The sequence below is a fragment of the Heptranchias perlo genome, chromosome 23, assembly GCF_035084215.1.
Source record: "Heptranchias perlo isolate sHepPer1 chromosome 23, sHepPer1.hap1, whole genome shotgun sequence".
NCBI classification, from domain to species: Eukaryota; Metazoa; Chordata; class Chondrichthyes; order Hexanchiformes; family Hexanchidae; genus Heptranchias; species Heptranchias perlo.
The window spans coordinates 37,644,935-37,668,582 of NC_090347.1; the positions used below are offsets into that span (position 1 = coordinate 37,644,935).

The 23,648-nt window shown below is 43.3% G+C and overlaps 1 protein-coding gene across 1 annotated transcript in view; it reads left to right on the top strand.

Annotated features, from left to right (window-relative positions):
• The window catches only part of LOC137341256 (splicing factor U2AF 65 kDa subunit-like), a 39,098-nt gene that overhangs the window by 7,123 nt on the left and 8,327 nt on the right, over positions 1-23,648 (top strand). The window contains exons 3-9 of the mRNA XM_068004347.1: positions 1,815-1,918; positions 2,077-2,228; positions 3,897-4,013; positions 5,026-5,164; positions 6,957-7,036; positions 12,251-12,373; positions 14,596-14,682. Of these exons, the coding sequence (XP_067860448.1) occupies positions 1,815-1,918; positions 2,077-2,228; positions 3,897-4,013; positions 5,026-5,164; positions 6,957-7,036; positions 12,251-12,373; positions 14,596-14,682 (802 nt within the window). The remainder of the gene's footprint in view (positions 1-1,814; positions 1,919-2,076; positions 2,229-3,896; positions 4,014-5,025; positions 5,165-6,956; positions 7,037-12,250; positions 12,374-14,595; positions 14,683-23,648) is intronic.

Genomic DNA, 23,648 nt, shown 5'->3' on the forward strand with positions numbered 1-23,648 from the left:
AACACCACCGTGAAGAGGCATTACAGCCAAGTCTGATCATTCTCCTCACTCAATACCAGTACAGAGTGCTTCTCCTTATACACCCAGTTTCCATCGCAGCAACACTTGCACACCTAATTAGAAGACTGGCTCATTTGAGCATCTTTTCAAGAAACTGGTCAGCTATTCAAGTTCTCTAGTTTTTGATTACACTTAAAATCTCACCTGGAGCCAAAGCAGAACGTCACACTACAGACGTCCATCTTTGGACAGATCTGGGAACAATCTTCATGCTGTTCGATAGTTTGTTCATCCTTCAGACTGTGTTGCCTTCTTGAAGGAAAGAATCTGATTACTGCTGACCACAATTTTTGGGTTTAAAATCATTAGAATTGTACAGCACTGAAGGAGACTATTCAGCCCATCATGCCTGCATTAGTTCTTTGGAAAAGCTATCTAATTTTCCCAGTACCCTTTAATCATGTTTCTGTCTGGTGGCAACTATATCATCCTAAGATTTAAAGTGGCTCCAGGAACAGAATGTCCTTTTTATGGTTAAGAACCCTGACCAGTTAGGAGGCGTTAGGTTTTTGTCACGTGGCCTTGAGTCCTTCAACAGAATCAAACTGAAACAATTTATGTATCTCCAGGTGGATGACATAATGCTTCTCTGGTACTTAAAGGATTGAAGGAGCTGCTCCTGGGCACTGGTGTCAAAAACAGTCAGTAATCACCTTGCCCAGAAACAATGCGACAGCTGACTCCCAGTCAATCCTTGGTGCCCCCTGATATGTGGTGGTGTACTCGGAGACGTAGGTGACTTGCACAATTTTGAAATCTTGGATTATCCACTGGTGCTTCTGTTAATAGGGCGAGTAATTACCACTTTTGTTTATTACAGGTAAAGGGCAGCCTAGAGGTTGGATAGTTTTTTGTGTAAGTACATGCTTGTGTATGTAGAAAAGTTACAGAAAATACAAACAGAAGAGTCAGATAGTTGCCTTTTCAGCTTTGGCCAGGTAAAGGTCCTGACACCACCGTTATGTTTGATGAGGATGTCTGAGTGGGAACTGAGAGCTATAGCCCAATGGGAGATAGATTTGAGTGATTTAAGCACTAGAGAGAAACTGAGATGACTGATACAATTCTCGTATTGCGGCAGCAGGTCTCATTGAAACAATTGAAAGAAGATGACGGGGAAATGGCTCTTGAGGTATTTGGAAACCTGGAGGTGGGCTATCTGGCTAAAAAGGATGGAAGAACTCAGCAAGATAGCCACTTGGGGCATTTTATTAAAACACCTTTTATTTTTAAAAAAACCTGTTGCCTATGAATTATCTGCAATATGTTCCATCAGCTCCAAATAGCACATTTTGATCAAGACCAGTCAGTTTCCTGAGGTATATGAAGGATATGAGAATGATAAAGTTTACATGCCGCTACCAAGTATGGAAGAATCTACCTTTTTTAAAGTAAAGTATTCTGCATATCAAAGATCCAATGATGCCAACCTACCCTTCCCTCGTCAGGGTGCATTACATTATTCTGTGGTTTGCTGATTCTCATTGGGGGTGGGGTGGGGGGGGGGTGCTGTCTGTACCTTTTTTGTAGGGCTATGTGGGTTACAGCGCTGGATCTAAAATATCCTTTGTAATTTTCCCTTTTTGTTGAATTGGTCTAAGTTCTGTAGTGTATATGAAGGATACTTCAAATTACAGAACGAAGGTAATCCTACCTGGTGAGTGATATAATTTCTGATGTTTCAGTAGCATACGTTTCACTAAGAAAGCATTTGAGTTTGTAAATTTTTTAAAAATTTGTTTTTCTCCCTACAGTCGGTCTCCCCGTCGCTCTCGCAGAAAGAAGCCGTACAGGTACTGGGATGTGCCTCCACCAGGCTTTGAGCACATTACCCCAATGCAGTACAAGGCGATGCAAGGTAGATTCTTCCAGTTTATTGTGTCGTGTTTAATAAGAACTAAGTCAGACCATTACATGATGCTCTGGTTGCTATAGTGCTGCTCATCAGTGAACATGTCCATATCACACTAAGGACAAGACTCTGTGTCTCTTTCTCTCTCTCTCTGCTTTTCTTAGCTGCGGGTCAGATCCCTGCCACAGCACTGCTGGCGACCTCCACAGCGGGTGGTGTGACGATCACACCAACACAAGTTCCAATCATTGGCAGCCAAATGACCAGGCAAGCCAGACGATTGTATGTTGGCAACATACCCTTTGGTGTCACAGAGGCAAGTGCAAAGTTTCTAAATGTATTTTACCCTACTCATGTTGGTTTGATTTATGACTCGACAGCAGCTGGGGTTTTCCACCTGTGTGCTTACCAGCCCACACTTTTTTTCCCCACCATCCATTTTAATGGGTACTAAATTGCGGGATGGCGAGCGCAGAAGTGGAAAACACCAGCATGTGTTGTTCTTGGAGCTGGGACAGAGAATAAAGATTATGCTCCGTGGTTTTCTGATACCCGTCAGGGCATAAGTTAAATCAAACAGCTACAGAAATAGCAACCATTGGAAAGAAAGACAGACTTGCAGTTATATAGCGTCTTTCAATACCTCAGGACACCCCAAAACGCTCTACAGCCAAAGAAGTACTTTTGAAGTGTAGTCACTGTTGTAATGTAGGAAACGCACAGCAAGCTCCCAAAAACAGCAATGTGATTATGACTAGCTAAACTGTTTTTTGGGATGTTGGTTGAGGGATAAATATTGGCCAGGACACCGGGGAAAACTCCTCTGCTCTTCTTCAAAATAGTGCTATAGGATCTTTTACGTGCACCTGAGAGGGCAGACAGGGCCTCGGTGTAACGTCTCGTCCAAAAGATGGCACTCCCTCAGTATTGCACTGGAGGGAATAACCTGGTATTCAGGTTATACCCCTGGCATGGCTTTTTTTGACCTATGATCTTTGGGCGTGAACTTAATGGGATTTTTACCCCAAGTTCGATTCTTCCACTGTAGTGACCTGTACTTAAGCTAGCAGAATGTGACTGGAACTATCAGCACTTTTCCTTGTTATGTGCTGGCAGTGCAACCACAACAACTTGAGTCTAACATCAATTATGCCTCTGAAGCGCCATTTATCTAAGGAGACAATGTTTGGAGCGGTGACCAAGAATATGGGTTATAAGGAGTTTTAAAGAAAGAGCTTGCATTTATATAGCGCTTTTCATGACATTGGGACGTCCCAGAGTGCTTTACAGCCAATGAAGTACTTTCTGAAGTGTAATCATTGTTGCAATGTAGGAAACACAACAGCCACTTTGTGCACAGCAAGGACCCACATTGCAAGGTGTTGGTTGAGGGATAAATGTTGGCCAGGACACCTGGAGAATTTTCTTGCTCTTCAAATAGTGCCGTGGATCGTTTACGTCTACCTGAGGGCAAGCAAAGCTTCAGTTTTAGTGTCTCATCTGAAAGATGGCGCCTCCAACAGTGCAGCACTCCCTTAGCCGAGATTCCGGTCTTGAGTACGGCTTGTAACTACGACCTTCTGACTCAGACGGGGATGCTACCACTGAGCCCAGGCTTACTCTTCGAGGAGGAGAGGGAGGTGGAGAAGCATATGGGTGTAGAAAGGAAATTCCAGAACGTAGAGCCTATGCAGCTAAAGGTATGCCTGCCAACAATGAATGGGGAGGAATGTGGAAAAGGCCAGAGTCAGAGGAACTGTTCAGGGGCTGGAGGAGGTTGCCGAAATAGGGAGAGGCAGTGAAGGGATTTAAATATGTGGGTGAGAATATTATATTTGAGGCAGTGGTGGACCGGAGGCCATTGTAGATCAGCAAAGTCAGGTATGATAGCATATCAAAACTTGTGGGAAAAGTGCATATATTCTAGATAGTGGTGCTTACCAACAGATTTTAAAGTGTCAATAAATACCTTTTTTGCCCTTAGGAAGCCATGGCAGACTTCTTTAATGCTCAGATGCGTCTTGCTGGGTTGTCACAGGCTCCAGGGAACCCTGTGCTGGCTGTGCAGATCAACCAAGATAAAAATTTTGCTTTTCTCGAGGTAAACCTGAGTCTTGGAATTCTACCTAGTTATTTTTAAAACAAATTTTTGTCTTCATTGTCCAGCTTTCTTTACTTTGGGTGTTGAGTTGTCAGTTACTTGAACGGAACAAAAGAATTTGTACCAGTCCAGTGGCTATTGACAAAGATCCTTGTTTTTGAGAGGAGAGCTGCATTAGAATAGATCGTTCATTGTGCACCGTCTTGGGTTAACCCATTGAGGACATGTGCGTGTCACAATTTAGAATAATGGATATTTGGAATGATTACAAGGTGGTAATCTAATTGAATGGTTGAACTGAATTCCTAAACTTTTTTATTTGCTAATGGGATATGGGTACCGCTGGCAAGGCCAGCATTAATTGCCCTTGAGAAGGTGGTGGTGAGCCGCCGCCTTGAACCACCACAGTCTGTGTGGTGAAGGTTCTCCCACAGGTGCTGTTAAGTAGCTGAGCTCATCTCAATTTAGGGCAGTAACCTGGTGTGTCACTACGCATGTGCAAATTAATTACTAGAATCTATAGCTGGTGAGAAGAGTAAATGAATTAATAATTGTTAAAGGAGTGCAGTGTCTTTACTCCCTCATATGCTAACAGTCTATAAGATGAATTCCTCTTTTTTTTAAAAAAAACATTTTATGTAAGAATTTCATTACTTCCCATCTTTAGTTGCTTATTGCTATGCGCATGTTTCCACTGGAGAGGGTAGGCAGTCAAACTGCTTCCAAGTCCCTGGCAGTGCTGGTCTTGAATGTGTTGCTGTGTGGAATGGAAGAGCAGTCTGGGTTGACTTGCCCTTATGTTTCTCTTTTCTCCTTCCCTGCATGCCAAGTTGCACCTTCATTTGGTATCTTGGAGGATAAGGTTGCTGTTGCAGGTTAACCTAAAGTATTTTTTCAGTTGTGATATGCTCCATCTAAAAACACTGAAAAGTTTCGTGCCTCTGTTTAATTGTCTGTTCTGGTTTTTTTTTCAACATGGTATCTTTAATATTACATTGCCATTCTCTTCTAGTTCCGTTCAGTTGATGAAACTACACAAGCCATGGCATTCGATGGCATCATCTTCCAGGGTCAGTCTTTGAAGATCCGACGTCCCCACGATTACCAACCTCTGCCAGGCATGTCTGAGCAACCTTCTTTCCATGTTCCAGGTCCGTCAAAAAATGCAACATCTGTGTGCTGGACTTCCTTTGCAGGTTTAAGTATACTGCATGCATCAGATGTAATGCCGGGACACCAAAATGTTATTTACGTCAGCTATTTGTTGGCTATAACAGAGAAAAACAAAGTGATTTATACAAACATTTTGCCAAAACAAAATTACACATAATGCAGATACTATTGCAAACAAAATGCAAGGAAAGTCAGTGTCAGAACTCGCACAGCAGAATGATAATTCTGTGGATGAAAAACTCAGGGTGGCTGTCTGACTCGAGGAATGTATGAACATCCTGAGTTGCAACCTGATGTAAGGAAAATTATGTTGACATCAGAGATGATGTTAAAATGGGTCAGAAAATGTCGTACGACACCATTCTCGTTGCCTAAAATAACTTTCTCCAATGTTTTTTTTTGGGGTGTGGGGGTTTATTTCCACTTCAGCCAAGATTGAGCCTTGTGTACTAAGGCTCCCCTCCCAGGAGGCTGCTGACTCTGCCAGATTCCCAGAGTAGAAGATGGAATGCCACAGTCGTGGAGCTCGTGTGCCCACAACACCAGCAGCACCGTGAACTCACACGTGCTTAAAATGTCTGACTTGGATAAGTGACCACACATCTTTAGCCAAGCTGCTTAAGAGGAAGTGTGGTGATGGTGTGCCAAAGCCCCTATTACTCATGTTTTACTAGATACTGTGAAATTAAGCAGAAAGTAAATTGACTAGAGATTCAGTGATGATGGTTAATGGGTTCAGATAATGTTTAAAATGTAAAAGTCATTGGCTTCCCATATTTAAGGCTTGGAATTGGAAGACAAAATGCTTCTTTACTACTTGGGGGTGGTGGGGGGGGAGGAATACACTTTGTTTTTAAAAAAAAGAATTCACCTTCACTTTTGCTCTTTTTCTCTGTTTATTTTTTTGTTTTTCCTCTTGCCTTTTTTGAAAATTTATTTTTCCTGTTTCCTTTTGACATATTTTTCTTTACTTTTTTCCTCATTTTAATCTCTCTCCATCCTCACCGGTTCTCAATCCCTGCAACTATTAAAGTTCACTCACTTGTGGATTTTGGAAACCTGCAGAGCCTTTATGTTCCGGTTTGGAGCAGCTGGCGCAGCAAGATTCTACGCCAGCCTGGGAACGCGCGCATGTGACTAGGGCCACATTCGCAACACTGTAAGTCAGAAGGTTTTTCCAGTTACGCTTCTGCTTCCCTCTGACCCATACGTGGCTTGCTTGCTTTTTTTTAAAAGAAAGGGGGTGAGTTCATTCAAATTAAGGTGCAAAAAAGAAACTTCCAACATATGCTTCCTAAGTGTTCCATATATTTACCTTTTCTCTCCAAGGCAAAACATAACCAAGGTCCATTATCTGAACCCTTCCTTTGTCCCCTCCCCAAACTTAAGATGCACATCTTGCACCCCTGTGGTTGGCTCGAGTCCCAGTGGTGGCTGACATCATCCATAAGCATGATGGGTATCGTCAAATCTGCAACTGCACTCGTATACCACATGGAAGCAGATCATCTCACTTCCAGGCCATAACTCCTATATATCTCATTGCACCATGTCTGCCTATCCACTAAGTAGAATTCTCTAGGGCAATGCAGACATTCTGAATCCCTTACCTACCTCCCATCACAAGGTGAATGCTTTGTGTGATCCTGATATTTTTCCTTTCTTAAAATAATTTTTTTGTTAAATGTGCAACATAATGACCCGTACTCCTACTAGCTTTTAGTCCAGGATGTTTATATTGCCATGTTTGTTTCTCTTGTCTCTCTATAGGTGTTGTCTCCACAGTGGTTCCGGATTCTCCACACAAGCTTTTCATTGGCGGTTTGCCCAATTACCTCAATGATGATCAGGTAGCTATGGATACGACCCACTCGGAGAAAGCTGACAGTATTGTTCTGCTCTTTCTCCTCTTCAATATCATATATCCAAAGCTGCACTGATTTGTGCCACTGACCAAACATGGCTGCTCTGATAGTTACATTGCAGTTGACTGTTTAAGGTGTGTCAGCTTTCTCCAATGCAATTCCAAACTGGTTTTTGAAGATGGCATTTTTTTCTTTTATCACTTCTAGGTTTCTATTAGCCAATGTAATTGGACCAGTCCTTTTACTGATAGATTTTATATATAAATCTCATTTTAAAACCTTTCTGGGCAAATCACTGAGCAAGGAACATCTGTTGTTTTACAGTGAAGGTGATGGGTGAATCAGATTGTCGTTGTCTGTTTTGGAATCAATAATAGCGCCTTTTTTCTTTTTTTCCCACTTCCTCCCTGAAATTTTTAAATGTGAAATTGCTCGTGCGAAAATGTTGATCTAACAAAATGGCTGGCTGAGAATTTGTTACCAAATAAACAAAATCACCGTTTTTGCTCAAGCAAACTTCATTGACTTCCTTTTGCAGCAAGGGAAACAGCAGCTCGGGCCGCTGAAGGGTGACAGAATATCTTAAAGATCCAAACCTGCAATACCAGCACCACAAATGAAACAAGAAAGTGAAATCCGTTCTGTAGCGACATTACCGGCAGATAACTTGCACCTTAAGAGGGCCTCTTCTTCCCCTTAGAAGGAATTTGCTTTTTTTTTCCATTCATTTAGAACTCCTTGATGTGGCTTATGATTTTCCATTTAGTATTTCAATTGTTTGTAAATTAGTGTAGGTATTTTGAACTATAGAGCTTTCAGTTTTCCAAGACGGCCTATTTTTACAATGGTAAAGCTTTTCGTTTTAGCCCCATTTTCTTTTCACAGCAGTTCAGTTTTTACAGGTTTTTAGATTCCTAAACCGTTCGGCACATAAAGGTGAGATGCAATTGCAGTCAATTTCTTTACTACCTTATGATATGTAGTGTTAAAAACACTTTGATAAATTTGTGTAGTTCAAGCTTGGTTTACAATAAAATTGCCTTTGAAGGATCGTATCAAGTTGGCTTACTAATTACTTTTCTTAAATGTCCTTGATTTTAATATTTTTTAAAGTTAAACTAAAGAAATAGGCAAAGGGCACTCAAGTTTGGGGCTGGAAATTAACTGTTGAATCTACTTGTACACACTGACCAAGGCACCTTTTTTTAGTGTTTTTTTTCTATTTTAAAAAAAACATTGACTTTTTAAGCAAGTTCTGAACTTTTCTCCCCCAGACTGGACTAGCTACAAAATAAGTTGAATAAAGATAATTCATAAATATAATTTGGACATTCCCAAAGGATAGTTTCATGCATGCCTCAAGCACTAGACTATCTCTGTTACAAGTAAATTCAAAGTTGAAAGTGAAACTACAGCATCAGCGGCCATGCAGATTGGCAAAACTAACGATAACCACTGGTTATAAACTGATAATGACTTAATTAGCAGAGTTCCTGGATTAAAAGCCTCTAAATCCTTGGCAAACTCAACTCTGTATTTCACTTCTTGTAGAATTTGTTGATTGCTGAATGGAGAGCCAAGGTTTGCACTGTGACTACTAATAAATACTTTGAATTTACTTTTCTGTATGAATGTACTGGATCAATATTAATTTCAAGCCCTGATGTATGTGCCTTGTGCCTTATGAGAACAAATTGTTTGATTTTATGTTTCTTCAGGCCACTTTTTACTGGACACTTCAATTCTCCGTGCTTATAGCAAACCTTTGTGTAAGGTGCACGTTCTCTTCCTAATTCCATGCTAAACATTTAATAGATTTCAAATATGTTTTGTAAAATAAAAACATGATATGATCCTTGGCAACATTTTATTTAATTTTTTCCAGCTATTTATTTATATCAGCTATCTTAACACTCACCTAAACTGGGGGGGGGGAAAACAATTGGAGAAATTGATTATATTAAATCTGTAATTAATATTCAACATTAGAAAGTCTGAAATGCACGGTTTAATGAGAACAGGGAGTTTTGCTTTCTAATTCTAAATTTGTGAGCCAGTGTTATACTGACTCCTTCCTTTGTAGTCACTGCTGGTTGATACTCATGGCTCTTTCATTTTTGTTCCCCCACTTTGTCCCCAGCTAGGGGCCTGTAAGATCGTAAGTCTTGGCGCATAGTTTGTTCAGTAGTACTGATCTACTGCTGCCATGCCAACCTGTAAGACAAGGCAAGTAAGAGCTCATGTCCCGCACTCGGATACCCTCGGAGCCAGCTGCTCTGCTCTGCCCTCAACTCTAGGACTTTCCCAGCCTTCCTGGGAGCATTCGCTGGCTTTGAGGGTAGACCTAAACAAAGAGAAAACAAATATAAACTTGTTCTTGGTACAAATGAATAAACCACTGAAAGTAGTGGTGTAAGTAGTCCATATAGACCTATGGTGTATGTCTGTAGGAGGTAAGACTTTTTTCCTTTTTTTTTCTTTTTTTTTTCCAACTTTTCCTATAGTCAAGGATTGTTTCAACTATTATAAGTTTTCTGTTTCTTTATAAAGATTTTTTTTTTTCTGTTGAGATATTTTTGAGCCTGTAGTTTCTCTTTGGACTAAAATGCCTTAATTAACCCCTTGAGAACCACATTTTCTTTACATTCTATGATTTACAAATGTTTCCGTCGCTTTCCAATCACCATGAATGCTTAAAATGTCAAGATTTAGATACCCCAAGGGCATTTCTACGTCAACAATAATGCACATAAAATTCTACGATTGAATTGGTGCAGATCGTCCTCAATGGGTTAATATTTTGAAGGCTAAAAAGACATCAAATTGCTTGTGTCTGCTTTAAAAACATAACCCAGGTCTGGAGTCCAGAGTTCTGAAAAACTTAAAAATCCCTGGATTCTGTGAGTATTTTGGATACAGGAGAGAGGGCCCGAGAGGTGTGTGAATCCCAGTGAAGGAGGGGGCCCCCAAGAGGTGTCTGAATCCCTGTGCACTCAAAGGACAAAAAAAAGCCTAGGCTGTGATATGCTTTGGGATAAGTTTAATGCATTTACCTGAAATTCCTGTTATTTTAGCAGAGGCATTAACAGGTTTAAAATAAATTGGTTGTACACTGTTATCCTGCAGCTTAATTTCAAGGCACTGATCTTTTCTTCAAGACTTAAATGAGGTAATTGCATCAAAGATGACATTCCTTTTGTAATCATGTCATTTTGTGAAATGAAATTGAACCCATTCTCTATATCCATGGCCTGTTTCTTATTACGTTGTAAATGATCCGATAACAATTGCAAAGACACCCCCTTTAAAGTTGGCTTTGGTTCTGGACCAATGACCATACGGGAGGGAGATTACTTGTTCTTAAAAAGTAAGGAACTTGTATGTATGCAGTGATTACTGCTTGGCATTTCCAAGTGTTGTACGCTTCCACAATAGTCCTGAAATTACTATTGTGTTACGTAGCCTGGTAGCCCAAGCAGTAGAGGACCTCCCTGCCTTCTATTCAAATTGTTGATTAAGTTCTCAGCTAGATTCCTAGAAGGAGTATATCATTGTGGGTGAACTGTTTCATGTAGGGAGAAGGGTGGCAGAGACAAACTACTCCCAAGCCCACCTCCTGTCAGCAGTTTGGGGAACAATCTTGATAGCTGTCAGGGACCAGGGCCATTCCAGCTTCTGTCTACTACGTGGATATAGGATGGGGGTAAACAAACTGCATTGGTATGAAGTTTTCAGTTTTGGCTTTAAGAAAAATGTAGCCTCATTTACATAAAGTGGACCTGAGTTTACAAACAGTCAAAAACAAGAAATCCAATAAAACAGAACTCTGGCCTCCAGTCGTACACTTTGCTTGGGGATTGCACATGTATTTATATGAATTCCAATGGGATTGGTCACATATTTTGAGTGTAAGTGCTTCAAAGTATTTGTCTGCATTTAATTTGGGAAAGTTATTATTGATGTAGTTTAATGTTGGAGTGTGAAGGAAGAAATGCACAACGCCAGAAAGCAAATTATGTCAGAAATTTTGTTGGTTGGGGTGTAGGGGTGGGGGGGGACGGGTGCTAGGGATTATATTCCCCTTTTGAATTTTGCGTAGTGCATGGTGTTTTAACATTTTCTAATGGTCCGTGCAGTACCAGTTGCTAGTGGTGTGCGAACTGTTTTAGTTGTATGGTTTAATGCGAACCCTTGTTTGGGTCATTCGGTGCCCAAGTTCCTGTGCTTTTTTTGATGCTTGAATGTCCTTTTGTTAAAATTAATGGTCCAACTGGGTCATTGTTGCCCAATTTGTTTTTAATTAGCAGATCAGTGCAAGTATAAGAACAGGCCTACAATCAGATTGCATTTATACAAATGGGACATCTTTGGCAAAATCGTTGTTGCCTCTGAACCCAAGATATGCATCCTTGGTCCTTCCTCCTCCTCTTCCTCTGTCTCCAGTCCCACACTTCATCAGTGCTGTGAAAATCACCTCTATGAGGTTTAGCTAACTGATGCAAAGATTTGTAAAGTCACTTAAGATAAGTAGCATTTTCCATTTCTACAATAATCAAGTACAGTTTTTTAGTTAAATTTGGTAAAAGCCTTGTACTTTAGATAATGTAAGCTGGTCAGAAAAGAAACTTTTTTCAACTAAGAGGTTGTTTCTTGTGTAAATGATCTCTCCTTTTTTTAAATTGAGGGTGTCTCTTGCTAGCACTATTGGATTTATCATGTGCGGGCAAGAGGTGGCCAACTCTTCTCTTGCTTTTATTTTTAGTGTTTGGAGAGTTTTGTTCAAACCAGAATCTGTAGGATTAGTGTTCTGATGTGGTTAAATGTGTAACAGTGCTTTGGTGCTGGCTGCTGCTTGTTTGATTTAACTGGGAGTCTTTTCATCTTTTAGTGTGGGGAGAACTGTTTATCTGTGAATATCTGATTGCTAAGAGTTGACTTGAGGCCTGTTCTTAAACTTCAGACTGTCTACATATAACTGAATTGCTGGTATTGAAATTTCAATCATGTTGAATGTAAAAGAAAAAGGCTATAGTCTATCGAATTGGAACTTCCACTATTTTATGCCCAGTACCTAAAAGGTTAAAGAGTTTTTAATCCCAAATTTGGATACTAATTTGGGAAATTTGTATAGTATTAGGTTATTCTAGCAGTTTTGAATAATTACTCATTCACTGTTGCACTGTTGGCTTTGGCTTGCAGGTGAAAGAACTCCTAACTTCATTTGGCCCACTGAAAGCTTTTAACCTAGTGAAGGACAGTGCAACATCTCTGTCCAAAGGCTATGCCTTCTGTGAATATGTGGATGTCAATGTTACTGATCAGGTATGATCTATTCTATATTATTGGAATTGTAAATATAATTTTGTTTCTTTTTAAAATCGCTCAGCATTTCAAAATAGTAGCTGGCTGAGTGAATATAAAGGAAAAACATGGTTTAGATAATTGAAGAAATATGTTGTTAGTCAACCCTTCCTGTGCCACACGAGTTACCTCATCTGGGAACATTTGGGCTGCTGATACTACAAATGAGAGCACTTTTGCATTGAAGGTTGTAGGTTGATGCTGGGAAATTGACCTGGTCATGTCTATGATGTGACCATGTCGGTCTTCAGAGCTGTAGGATTCAAATTGACTGGGAGGGGGAGGAGTCTTTGGAGCCAACCAGATGCAACCCTTTTCCAGTGGAGGCAGAACCTAAAAAATAAACAGTAGAACCTGGGATTTACTGGATTAAAGGTAAGGAATACACTTTGAATGTGTTTTTTGAGTAAAACACCAAAGAATAGAATAAATAACATATGGACTCATGATTCCGCAGCTGCGGATCACCTGCCTCTCATTCTGTTGTACATTCCACCGCTGCCGCACTCTGTTTCTTCCTTCCCCCACCTCCTCCAGTGGCAGCAATCAAAAGAACCTACACTGAGAGGAATCCTTCCTTCCTTTTTTTCTTTCTATGTCTTGCCTTGACTTTTTTGTACTTTTTCTTTTTGGGAGGGGGGCATGGGATATTCGTCACTTCCAAGTACATGGTCCCCATTTCCTTTCAGCGCTTTCCTGTGATTACTGGAGCCCGGATGTTGAGTGTACTGTTGTGGGACATTGTATTTGAGGCTTCCCACTCTTACTGTTTCTTAACTGATCATGTGTTTTGCTTACTGGGTGTCATCCTTTCATGTCACTTCACTATTTTCACTTTTATTGCTTTTGGTCAACACACTTCAGCTGACTACAACTGGTAAGTTTGCATGAGTGCTGTCACATATAACACAAAAAGAGGTGAAAATCCTTATTTTGTAACTGGTGGTGCAAACCTAAAATGACTCTATGCTGGACAATTTTCAACTTGTGCAATCCCAACTTTTAATGGGTTTGAGTAAATGTGTAAAGAATCAGTGATCGGGTTCACCTGCTGATCAGGGATTTCCCCAACATCTCTTCCCACGGGAAGCAAGTGCTAACAACACGAGAACATTTAGGAATTTTAAAAAAGGCCATTAGTTCCAACAAGCCCATACTAATGGTCACAACAGCAGCAGTGCCATAACACTGACCACCTAACCTGCTGCATGCAGTTCGTATGTGAAATATACCACTGATGTGAATTAACGCTTCTGTGTAGAGCTGTTAATGTGTACAGCCAGTAGCTTCCATCTCAAGGCAATGTGATTCACTGACTTTCTGATGAGCACTGCCATTTTACCTGTCATTCTCACTCTCGCACACATTATTCTCTGTGCTGATGGACTGTGAATGCAGGCCCAGGTATATGGAGCGGGGATGGGGGTGGGGGGTCATCTCCTGAGGGCCAAGGATAAGGGGGAAGTGGACCACTGTCCTAAGGAATACCTTTAGTCATTGGCTTCTAGGAGAGCTTGGTGACTGCTTCCCTTTTAGTTCTTACAGCCTGGGATCACATTGCATCTCTATGGTTGCAGGCTTAAACTTCTGTGGAGACCAACACTCAAGCCTGCCAACCATAAGCATGATGAGTTTCATCAATTTTCTGCTGGGTCTCCACCAGGGGCTTCAGGTATGTCTACTTCCTACCGGCTGATCCTTGCAAAGTTGCGGAGAAGCCCACAGTTTCAGTTGCCTGTTTCTTGGTAGGTTTATTATGAAGAGCATCAATAGGGAATTGGGATTCAAAATGGGGAGGTAGTAAAATGTTAACTAAAGACGAACATTAATGTTTGTGGAAAACTGTAATTTGAGACATGAGGTATAATTTATGCTCTTCAGTGCTGCGTTGTGCAGTATCTGTAACAACGTGCAGTTTGTGCTTTCAAAACCAAGTAGTTCATCGGATTCATGAAGTCATTGGGAACGATTTGCTTTATGAACTGTGCCTGGTGAAATCGTAAACTGGATTATAAAGAACACGTTTACGGTTTTGCTGCACGAAGTCTACAAAGGAAATCTTCCCCAGTTGTGTATGTTTATGATATGTACTAGATTCAAAACACATTGTAGTAATCGAAAATTGATGCAATTCTTGACCGTATTTTCACCAAACTGTTCTGAATAACATGTACTCTCTTTAGGCTATCGCAGGATTGAATGGAATGCAGCTTGGGGATAAGAAGCTTATAGTACAGAGGGCCAGTGTTGGTGCAAAGAATGCCAATCCGGTAATGAATTTATAGTTCAATACTTTTTGTCTGTCTAACTCTTCGCATGGTGCAAGGAATCTTCCCCTCCATTGGGCAGCTATGCCTTCTATTTGTAAAGTCAGCAAACCTGCTCACACTGCCCCTCCCCACTTCAGTTCTTCAAATTTTCCATTTGTTCAAATCCAGCACTTATGCAAAACATTTTATTTTTGCTCTAGTACATCATTGGGCTGATTCTAATCTTGCGTGAGCTCGGAGAGAACCTACCAAATGGAACCGTGGCTCCCGTAAAGTTGTCTGATTAGACTAAAGTTTAGTTGGGTGGGCAATAAGGTTATATTTTGGCGCTGTGACTAGTGTCGGGGATTAGCGCATGCGCACTTGGGCCCAGAGCGTGTTTGGCTGTGCATGAGCATTGTAGGTCACCAATTGTGCATGCGTATTTTAGGTCACCAACTGCACTCGCTGCCATTCTCAAAGCGCAGTCTGGAGGCTGAGCATCAAAAATGCAGGTAGTTATAAGGGGGGGGTGAGGAGAGCTGACCCTGGAGGAAGGGGAGAAGTTCGGGAGGGGGAGGGAAGAGGGAGCAGAAGTGAAGGAGAAGGGGAGAGCTTTGAGGGAGCAGAGCAAAGTTGGTGGGGGTGGGGGGAGGTAATAGAGGGAGAATGTGGTCCAGATGGAGAGGTGGATCACATTCCTTTTATCTCTTTTCTCCTCTTTCTCTCACCCCCACCCCTGGGTGGAATTGGAGACAACCTATTGGCGTGCCGTCCACACCTCTTCGTCGATGCTGCAAGCAGACTTCAACCTTATCCCACCATGGGATCTCTGACTTTAACCTTGGACTCCCTCTTACTGTCTCCCTTCTATTCCCTGTTTAATCTATCCTAATCTTGCTTGAACATCTATGGCGGGCAGCTTGTTTAGCCATTCATGCCAGATCTGGCTGGACCACAAAAGGCACTATCGGGTCCTTCTCTCATCTTCCAAAATTGCTCACAGGATCATCCTGGAATGCAAAGATAATCCCCGGCTTCTCTTTACTACAAACCATTTTCTTAAACCCCTCTCCCCTGCCTCCTCCACCTTCAACAACAAATGCAAGGAGCTCATAGACTACTTTTGTCACTAAGATTGAGACCATCCGTTCAGCTGCCTCTGCCGCTTCCCTCCCTTCCCCTAGCCCACCATTCCAAATTTTCCTACAGTTCTCCCCTGTCCTAGCCATGAACTTGCATCTTTCTCTAGCTTCTCTCCCATCTCCCTTCATTCCCTCTCTGAGCTTATTTTGACCTGATGTGGAGATGCCGGTGATGGACTGGGGTTGACAATTGTAAACAATTTTACAACACCAAGTTATAGTCCAGCAATTTTATTTTAAATTCACAAGCTTTCGGAGGCTTCCTCCTTCGTCAGGTGAACGATGTGAAAATGAAATCCTCGAAACGAAATCGCATTTATAATTCACAGAACAATGCTTGGTGAGTACAGACTGCCTTGGCAACGGGCAGTTGAAAAAACTATCAGTGTGCAGACAGACAGGTGTTACCTGCCAGGTCTCACAGAATATACAAATCACCAAAAAAAAACAGAGATAGAGAGGTAGAAACATAGAAAAGACAGCAACTGACCCGTTCTATTAAAAACAGATAACATTTGTTCGCTGGTGGGGTAACGTGTAGCGTGACATGAACCCAAGATCCCGGTTGAGGCCGTCCTCATGGGTGCGGAACTTGGCTATCAATTTCTGCTCGACGATTTTGCGTTGTCGTGTGTCTCGAAGGCCGCCTTGGAGTACGCTTACCCGAAGGTCGGTGGATGAATGTCCATGACTGCTGAAGTGTTCCCCGACTGGGAGGGAACCCTCCTGTTTGGCGATTGTTGCGCGGTGTCCATTCATCCGTTGTCGCAGCGTCTGCATGGTCTCGCCAATGTACCATGCTCTGGGGCATCCTTTCCTGCAACGTATGAGGTAGACAACGTTGGCCGAGTCACAGGAGTATGAACCATGCACCTGGTGGGTGGTGTCCTCTCGTGTGATGGTGGTATCTGTGTCGATGATCTGGCATGTCTTGCAGAGGTTACCGTGGCAGGGTTGTGTGGTGTCGTGGACGCTGTTCTCTTGAAAGCTAGGTAATTTGCTGCGAACGATGGTCTATTTGAGGTTGGGTAGCTGTTTAAAGGCGAGTAGTGGAGGTGTGGGGATGGCCATAGCGAGGTGTTTGTCCTCATTGATGACATGTTGAAGGCTGCGGAGAACATGGCGTAGTTTCTCCGCTCCGGGGAAGTACTGGACGACAAAGGGTACTCTGTTGGTTGCGTCCCGTGTTAGTCTCCTGAGGAGGTCTATGCGATTTTTTGCTGTGGCCCGTCGGAACTGTCGATCGATGAGTCGAGCGTCATATCCCGTTCTTACTAGGGCGTCTTTCAGCGTCTGTAGGTGTCCATCGCGTTCCTCCTCGTCTGAGCAGACCCTGTGTATTCGCAGGGCCTGTCCATAGGGGATGGCCTCTTTGACGTGGTTAGGGTGGAAGCTGGAAAAGTGGAGCATCGTGAGGTCCGTGGGCTTGCGGTAGAGTGAGGTGCTGAGGTGCCCGTCTTTGATGGAGATTCGTGTGTCCAAGAAAGAAACTGATTCTGAGGAGTAGTCCATGGTGAGCTTGATGGTGGGATGGAACTTGTTGACGTTATCGTGTAGTCTCTTTAGTGATTCCTTGCCGTGGGTCCATAGAAAGAAAATGTCGTCTATGTATCTGGTGTATAGTGTTGGTTGGAGGTCTTGTGCAGTGAAGAAGTCCTGCTCGAACTTGTGCATGAAAATGTTGGCGTATTGGGGTGCGAATTTGGTCCCCATGGCTGTTCCGTGTGTTTGGGTAAAGAACTGGTTATCGAAGGTGAAGACATTGTGATCCAGGATGAAGCGGATGAGTTGTAGGATGGCGTCCGGAGATTGGCTGTTGTTGGTGTTGAGTATTGATGCTGTCGCAGCGATGCCGTCATCGTGGGGGATACTGGTGTATAGTGCCGAGACGTCCATCGTGGTGAGAAGTGTTCCTGGTTCAACTGGTCCGTGGGTACTGAGTTTTTGTAGGAAGTCTGTAGTGTCGCGACAGAAGCTGGGGGTTCCCTGTACGATGGGTTTCAGGATGCCCTCGATGTATCCAGAGAGGTTCTCACACAGGGTTCCGTTGCCTGATACGATAGGACGTCCGGGTGTGATGGCTTTGTGTATCTTTGGGAGGCAGTAGAAGTCTCCCACGCGGGGAGTACGTGGGATGAGAGTGCGTAGGATGCTTTGAAGGTCTGGATCGAAGGTCTTGATCAGTTTGTTGAGCTGGTGGGTGTGTTCTTTGGTCGGATCTGCGGGTAACCGTCTGTCGTGTTCCTGGTTGTCCAGTTGTCGGTATGCTTCTTTGCAATAGTCCGTTCTGTTCTGTATGACGATGGCTCCTCCTTTGTCCGCTGGTTTGATGATGATGTTGCGGTTGGTCTTGAGAGCGTTGATGGCGTTGCATTGTGCTCGGGTGACATTCTGGACTGTCTTCTGAGTGCGGCTGATGAATCTGGCATTGACGCATTTCCTGACCGCTTGAGCATACATGTCCAGCTGAGGGCAGCGACCCTCCGGAGGAGTCCAGTTTGACTCTTTCCTCTTCGGTTGCTGTACCGCGGATCCCTCTGTCTGCTGTTCCGGATCGTCGATTGTCTCATTGGGTTCGCTGCTGAAATCTTGGGGTTTGTGGTAGAATTCCCGGAGCCTCATTCTCCTGATGAATTCCTCTGTGTCCGCCGCGAGACTAGTGGGGTCCATTTTGGTAGTGGGGCAGAAATTGAGCCCTCGGCTGAGAACTTCGATTTTGTCTGGTTGAAGGGTGTGGTCGGACAAATTGACAATAGACTTCCCTGTGGTTGCAACCGTGGTACCAGGGGAAGCTTGGTCGATGCTGGTGGTGATGCCGAGTTTCTCAAGCTTCCTGCTCTTGGTTTTCATGTAGGCAGCGTAGTTCCGTTGCCTCGTCTGTTTGGCGGTATAACGTAGCTGGTCTGCTGTGTCCTGAGTACAGGTTGAGAGTATGGACTCTATCTTGGTTTCTAGGTTGTGGCGTCTGCTGTAGAGTTGGTGTATGAGATGGTTGCGGAGTGTGCGAGAGGTACGGCGGCAGAGTCTCTCGGCGTAATCCGAGTTGTATGTGGACCTGAGTGGGTTCGTGATCTGGAGTCCTTTCGGGATCTTGTCTGCTTTCTTGCAGCTCTGTAAAAACTTGATGTCTGTGTCTAAATGCGCGATCTTCTTGGCTATCCTTTCCACTGTGAGCCGGCAGTTTGTGGTGTCGATGGTAGTCATGATGTGGAGATGCCGGTGATGGACTGGGGTTGACAATTGTAAACAATTTTACAACACCAAGTTATAGTCCAGCAATTTTATTTTAAATTCACAAGCTTTCGGAGGCTTCCTCCTTCGTCAGGTGAACGATGTGAAAATGAAATCCTCGAAATGAAATCGCATTTATAATTCTTATTTTGACCGTGAGACTCACCTCCTGCTCCCTCGACCCTATTACTACCAAACTGCTGACCACCCAACTTTCTTTCCTGTCCCATGTTAGCTGATATTGATAGTTCCTCCTCCTCAGGTACTGTCCCCCTCCCCTTTAAATCTGCCGTCATCAACCCCTTCTCAAAAAAAACCCACCCTTGATCCCTCTGTCCTTGCAAACGTCCCTTTTCTGTCAAGTTCTTAAGTGGGTTGTCGCCTCCCAAATCCATGCCCGTCTTTCCTGCATGTTTGAATCCCTCCAATCAGGTTCCTGCCCCTGCCACAATACTGAAACGGCCCATATCAAAGTCACAAATGGCATTCTATGTGACTGTGACAAACGTAAACTATCCCTCCTCATCCTTCTCGATCTGTCTGCACCCTTTTTAACACTGTTGACCACGCCATCCTCCTCCAACGCCTCTCTATCATCCAGCTGGGTGGGACAGCACTCGTCTGGATTCCACTCTTAACTATCCAGTCATAGCCAGAGAATCACCTGCAATGGCTTCTCTTCCTGCTCCCGCACCGTTACTTCTGGAGTCCCCCAAGGATCTATCCTGGGCCCCCTCCTATTTCTCATCTGCATGCTGCCCCTTGGTGACTTGCCGAAAACACGTCAGGTTCCACGTTTTTGCTGACGACACCCAGCCCTACCTCCCCACCACCTCCCTCGACCCCTCCACTCTCTCTGATTTGTCACACTGCTTGTCTGATACTGGATGAGCAAAAATTTCCTCCAACTAAATATTGGGAATAACGAAGCCATTGTCTTTGGTCCCCGCCACACATCCGTTCCCTAGCCACCAACTCCATCCCTTCCCCTGGCCACTGTCTGAGGCTGAACCAAACTGTTTGCAACCTTGGCGTCCTATTTGATCCTGGGATGAGCTTCCGCACATATCCGGTCCATCAAGACCGCCTACTTACACCTCTGTAAACATAGAAAATAGGAGCAAGAGTAGGCCATTCGGCCCTTCGGGCCTGCTCCACCCTTCAAAATGATCATGGCTGATCATCTAACTCAGTACTCTGTTCCTGCTTTTTCCCCATATCCCTTGATCCCTTTAGCATTAAGAAATATATCTATCTCCTTCTTGAATACATCTAAAGACTTGGCCTCCACTGCCTTCTGTGGTAGAGAATTCCACAGGTTCACCACCCTCTGAGTGAAGAAATTTCTCATCGTCTCAGTTCTAAATGGCATACCCCATATCCTGAGACTGTGACCCCTGGTTCTGGACTCCCCAGCCATCGGGAACATCCTCCCTGCATCTAGTCTGTCTAGTCCTGTTAGAATTTTATATGTTTCGATGAAATCACCTTTCATTCTTCTAAACTCTAGTGAATATAGGCCTAGTCGACCCAATCTCTCCTCGTACGTCAGTCCTGCCATCCCAGGAATCAGTCTGGTAAACCTTTGTTGCACTCCCTCCATGGCAAGGACATCCGTCCTCCGATAAAGAGACCAAAACTGCACACAATACTCCAGATGTAGCCTCACCAAGGCCCTGTATAACTGCAGTAAGACATCCTTGCTCCTGTACTCAAATCCTCTTGCAATGAAGGCCAACATACCATTTGCCTTCCAAACTGCTTGCTGCACTGAATGCTCGCTTTCAGTGACTGGTGTACAAGGACACCCAGGTCTCGTTGCACCTCCCTTTTTCCCAATCTATCACCATTCAGATAATCTGCCTTTCTGTTTTTACAAGCGAAGTGGATAACCTCACATTTATCCACGTTATACTGCATCTGCCATGTTCTTGCCCACTCACCCAACTGGTCTAATTCACATTGGAGCCTCTTTGCATCCTCTTCACAGCTCACATTCCACCCCAGCCTTGTGTTGTCTACAAGCTTGGAAATGTTACATTCCGTTCCCTCATCCAAAGCATTGATATATATTGTGAATAGCTGGGGCCCAAGCACTGAAAGCTGCGTTACCCCACTAGTCACTGCCTGCCACCCAGAAAAAGACCCGTTTATTCCTACTCTTGTTTCCTGTCTGTCAACCAATTCTCAACCCATGCCAGTATATTTCCCCCCAATCCCATGTGCTTTAATTTTGCACACTAACCTCTTGAAAGTCCCTGTGCTTGCTGACCTACAATGGCTCCCGGTCCACCAACACCTTGATTTTAAAATTATCATCCTCATGTTGAAATCCCTCTACGGCCTCGCACCTTCCTGTCTGAATGCGGGCGTGTCGGCACCATGCGTTCTCTGAATGCGGGCACTTGCCTGACAATGACTGGATCAGATTACACATTCCAGAGAACTTGAATAACTCTGCAGCAGTCTAGATCAAATTACACATTCCAGACAAAGGGTTGGGTGAGTATTGTCATCCCACACCCCGTCGGTGGCAATACCAGAATGTATACTATGGTTACTGCCACCATAGTATCTTGTACTAAAGCTGATAGGAACATAGGAACAGGAGTAGGCCATTCAGCTCCTCGTGCCTGCTCCGCCATTTGATAAGATCATGGCTGATCTGTGATCTAGCTCCATATACCTGCCTTTGGCCCATATCCCTTAAAAGCTTTGGTTGCCAGAAAGCTATCTATCTCCCATTTAAATTTAGCAATTGAGCGAGTATCAATTGCCATTTGTGGAGGAGTTCCAAACTTCTACCACCCTTTGAGTGTAGAAATGTTTTCTAATCTCACTCCTGAAAGGTCTGGCTCTAATTTTTAGATTGTGCCCCCTACTCCTAGAATCCCCAACCAGCGGAAATAGTTTCTCTCCATCCACCCTATCTGTTCCCCTTAATATCTTATAAACTTCGTTCAGATCACCCCACTAACCTTCTAAACTCTACACAAATTGGGGTTGTATTCTCTAATCTCTCCTCGTAACTTGAAGTCCGGGTATCATTCCAGTAAACCTACATTGCACTCCCTCCAAGGCCAATATGTCCTTCCGAAGGTGCGGTGCCCAGAACTGCTCACAGTACTCCAGGTGCGGTCTAACCAGGGTTTTGTATAGCTGCAGCATAACTTCTGCCCCCTTGTACTCCAGTCCTCTAGATATAAAGGCCAGCATTCATTTAGCCTTATTGATTATTTTCTGCACCTGTTCATGACACTTCAATGATCTATGTACCTGAACCCCTAAGTCCCTTTGGACATCCACTGTTTTTAACCTTTTACCATTTAGAAAGTACCCTGTTCTATCCTCTTTTGATCCAAAGTGGATGACCTCACATTTGTCTACATTGAATTCCATTTGCCACAGTTTTGCCCATTCACCTAATCTATCAATATCCCTTTGTAATTTTATGTTTTCATCTCCACTGCTTACATTGCCACCAATCTTTGTGTCATCGGCAAACTTATGTATGAGACTTTCTATGCCTTCATCTAAGTCGTTAATAAATATTGTGAATAATTGAGGCCCCAAGACAGATCCCTGCGGGACTCCACTAGTCACATCCTGCCAATGTGAATACTTACCCATTATCCCTACTCTCTGTCGCCTTTCGCTCAGCCAATTTCCTAACCAAGTCCGTACTTTTCCCTCTATTCCATGGGCTTCTATCTTAGCTAACAGTCTCTTATGTGGGACCTTATCGAATGCCTTCTGGAAGTCCATATAAATAACATCCATTGACATTCCCCTGTCCACTACTTTAGTTACCTCTTCAAAAACTTCAATCCGGTTTGTCAGGCACGACCTACCTTTCACAAATCCATGCCGGCTCTCCCTGATTAACTGAAAATACTCGGTGTTCAGTCACCCTATCCTTAATTATAGACTCCAGCAATTTCCCCACAACAGATGTTAGGCTAACTGGTCTATAATTCTCCGGTTTCCCCCTCTCTCTCTCTCTCTCTCTCTCCTTTCTTAAAAAGCGGAGTGACGTGCAATTTTCCAATCTAGAGGGACAGTTCCTGAATCTAGAGAACTTTGAAAGATTATAGTTAGGGCATCTGCAATCTGCTCACCTTCCTTTAAAACCCTGGGATGGAAACCATCTGGTCCTAGGGATTTGTCACTCTTTAGTGCTATTATTTTCTTCATTACTGTTGCTTTACTTATGTTAATTTTATTGAGTCGCTGTCCCCAATTCAATATTAGTTTTCTTGGGATTTCCGGCATGCTATCCTCTCTACTGTAAATACTGACGCGAAGTAATTAATAAACATGTCCGCCATTTCCCCATTGTCGATGACAATATCCCCACTTTCAGTTTTTAAGGGGCCAACACTGCTCCTGACCACCCTCTTTTTCCTAATATAACTATAAAAGTTCTTCGTATTGGTTTTGATATCCCTTGCAAGTTTCTTTTCATACACTCTTTTTGTAGCTCTTACTATCTGTTTTGTGACCCTTTGTTGATCTTTGTATCTTTCCCATTCGCCAGGATCTGTGCCATTTTTTGCCTTTTTGTATGCCCTTTCCTTAAGTCTTATACTGTCCTGTACCTCTTCAGTTGTC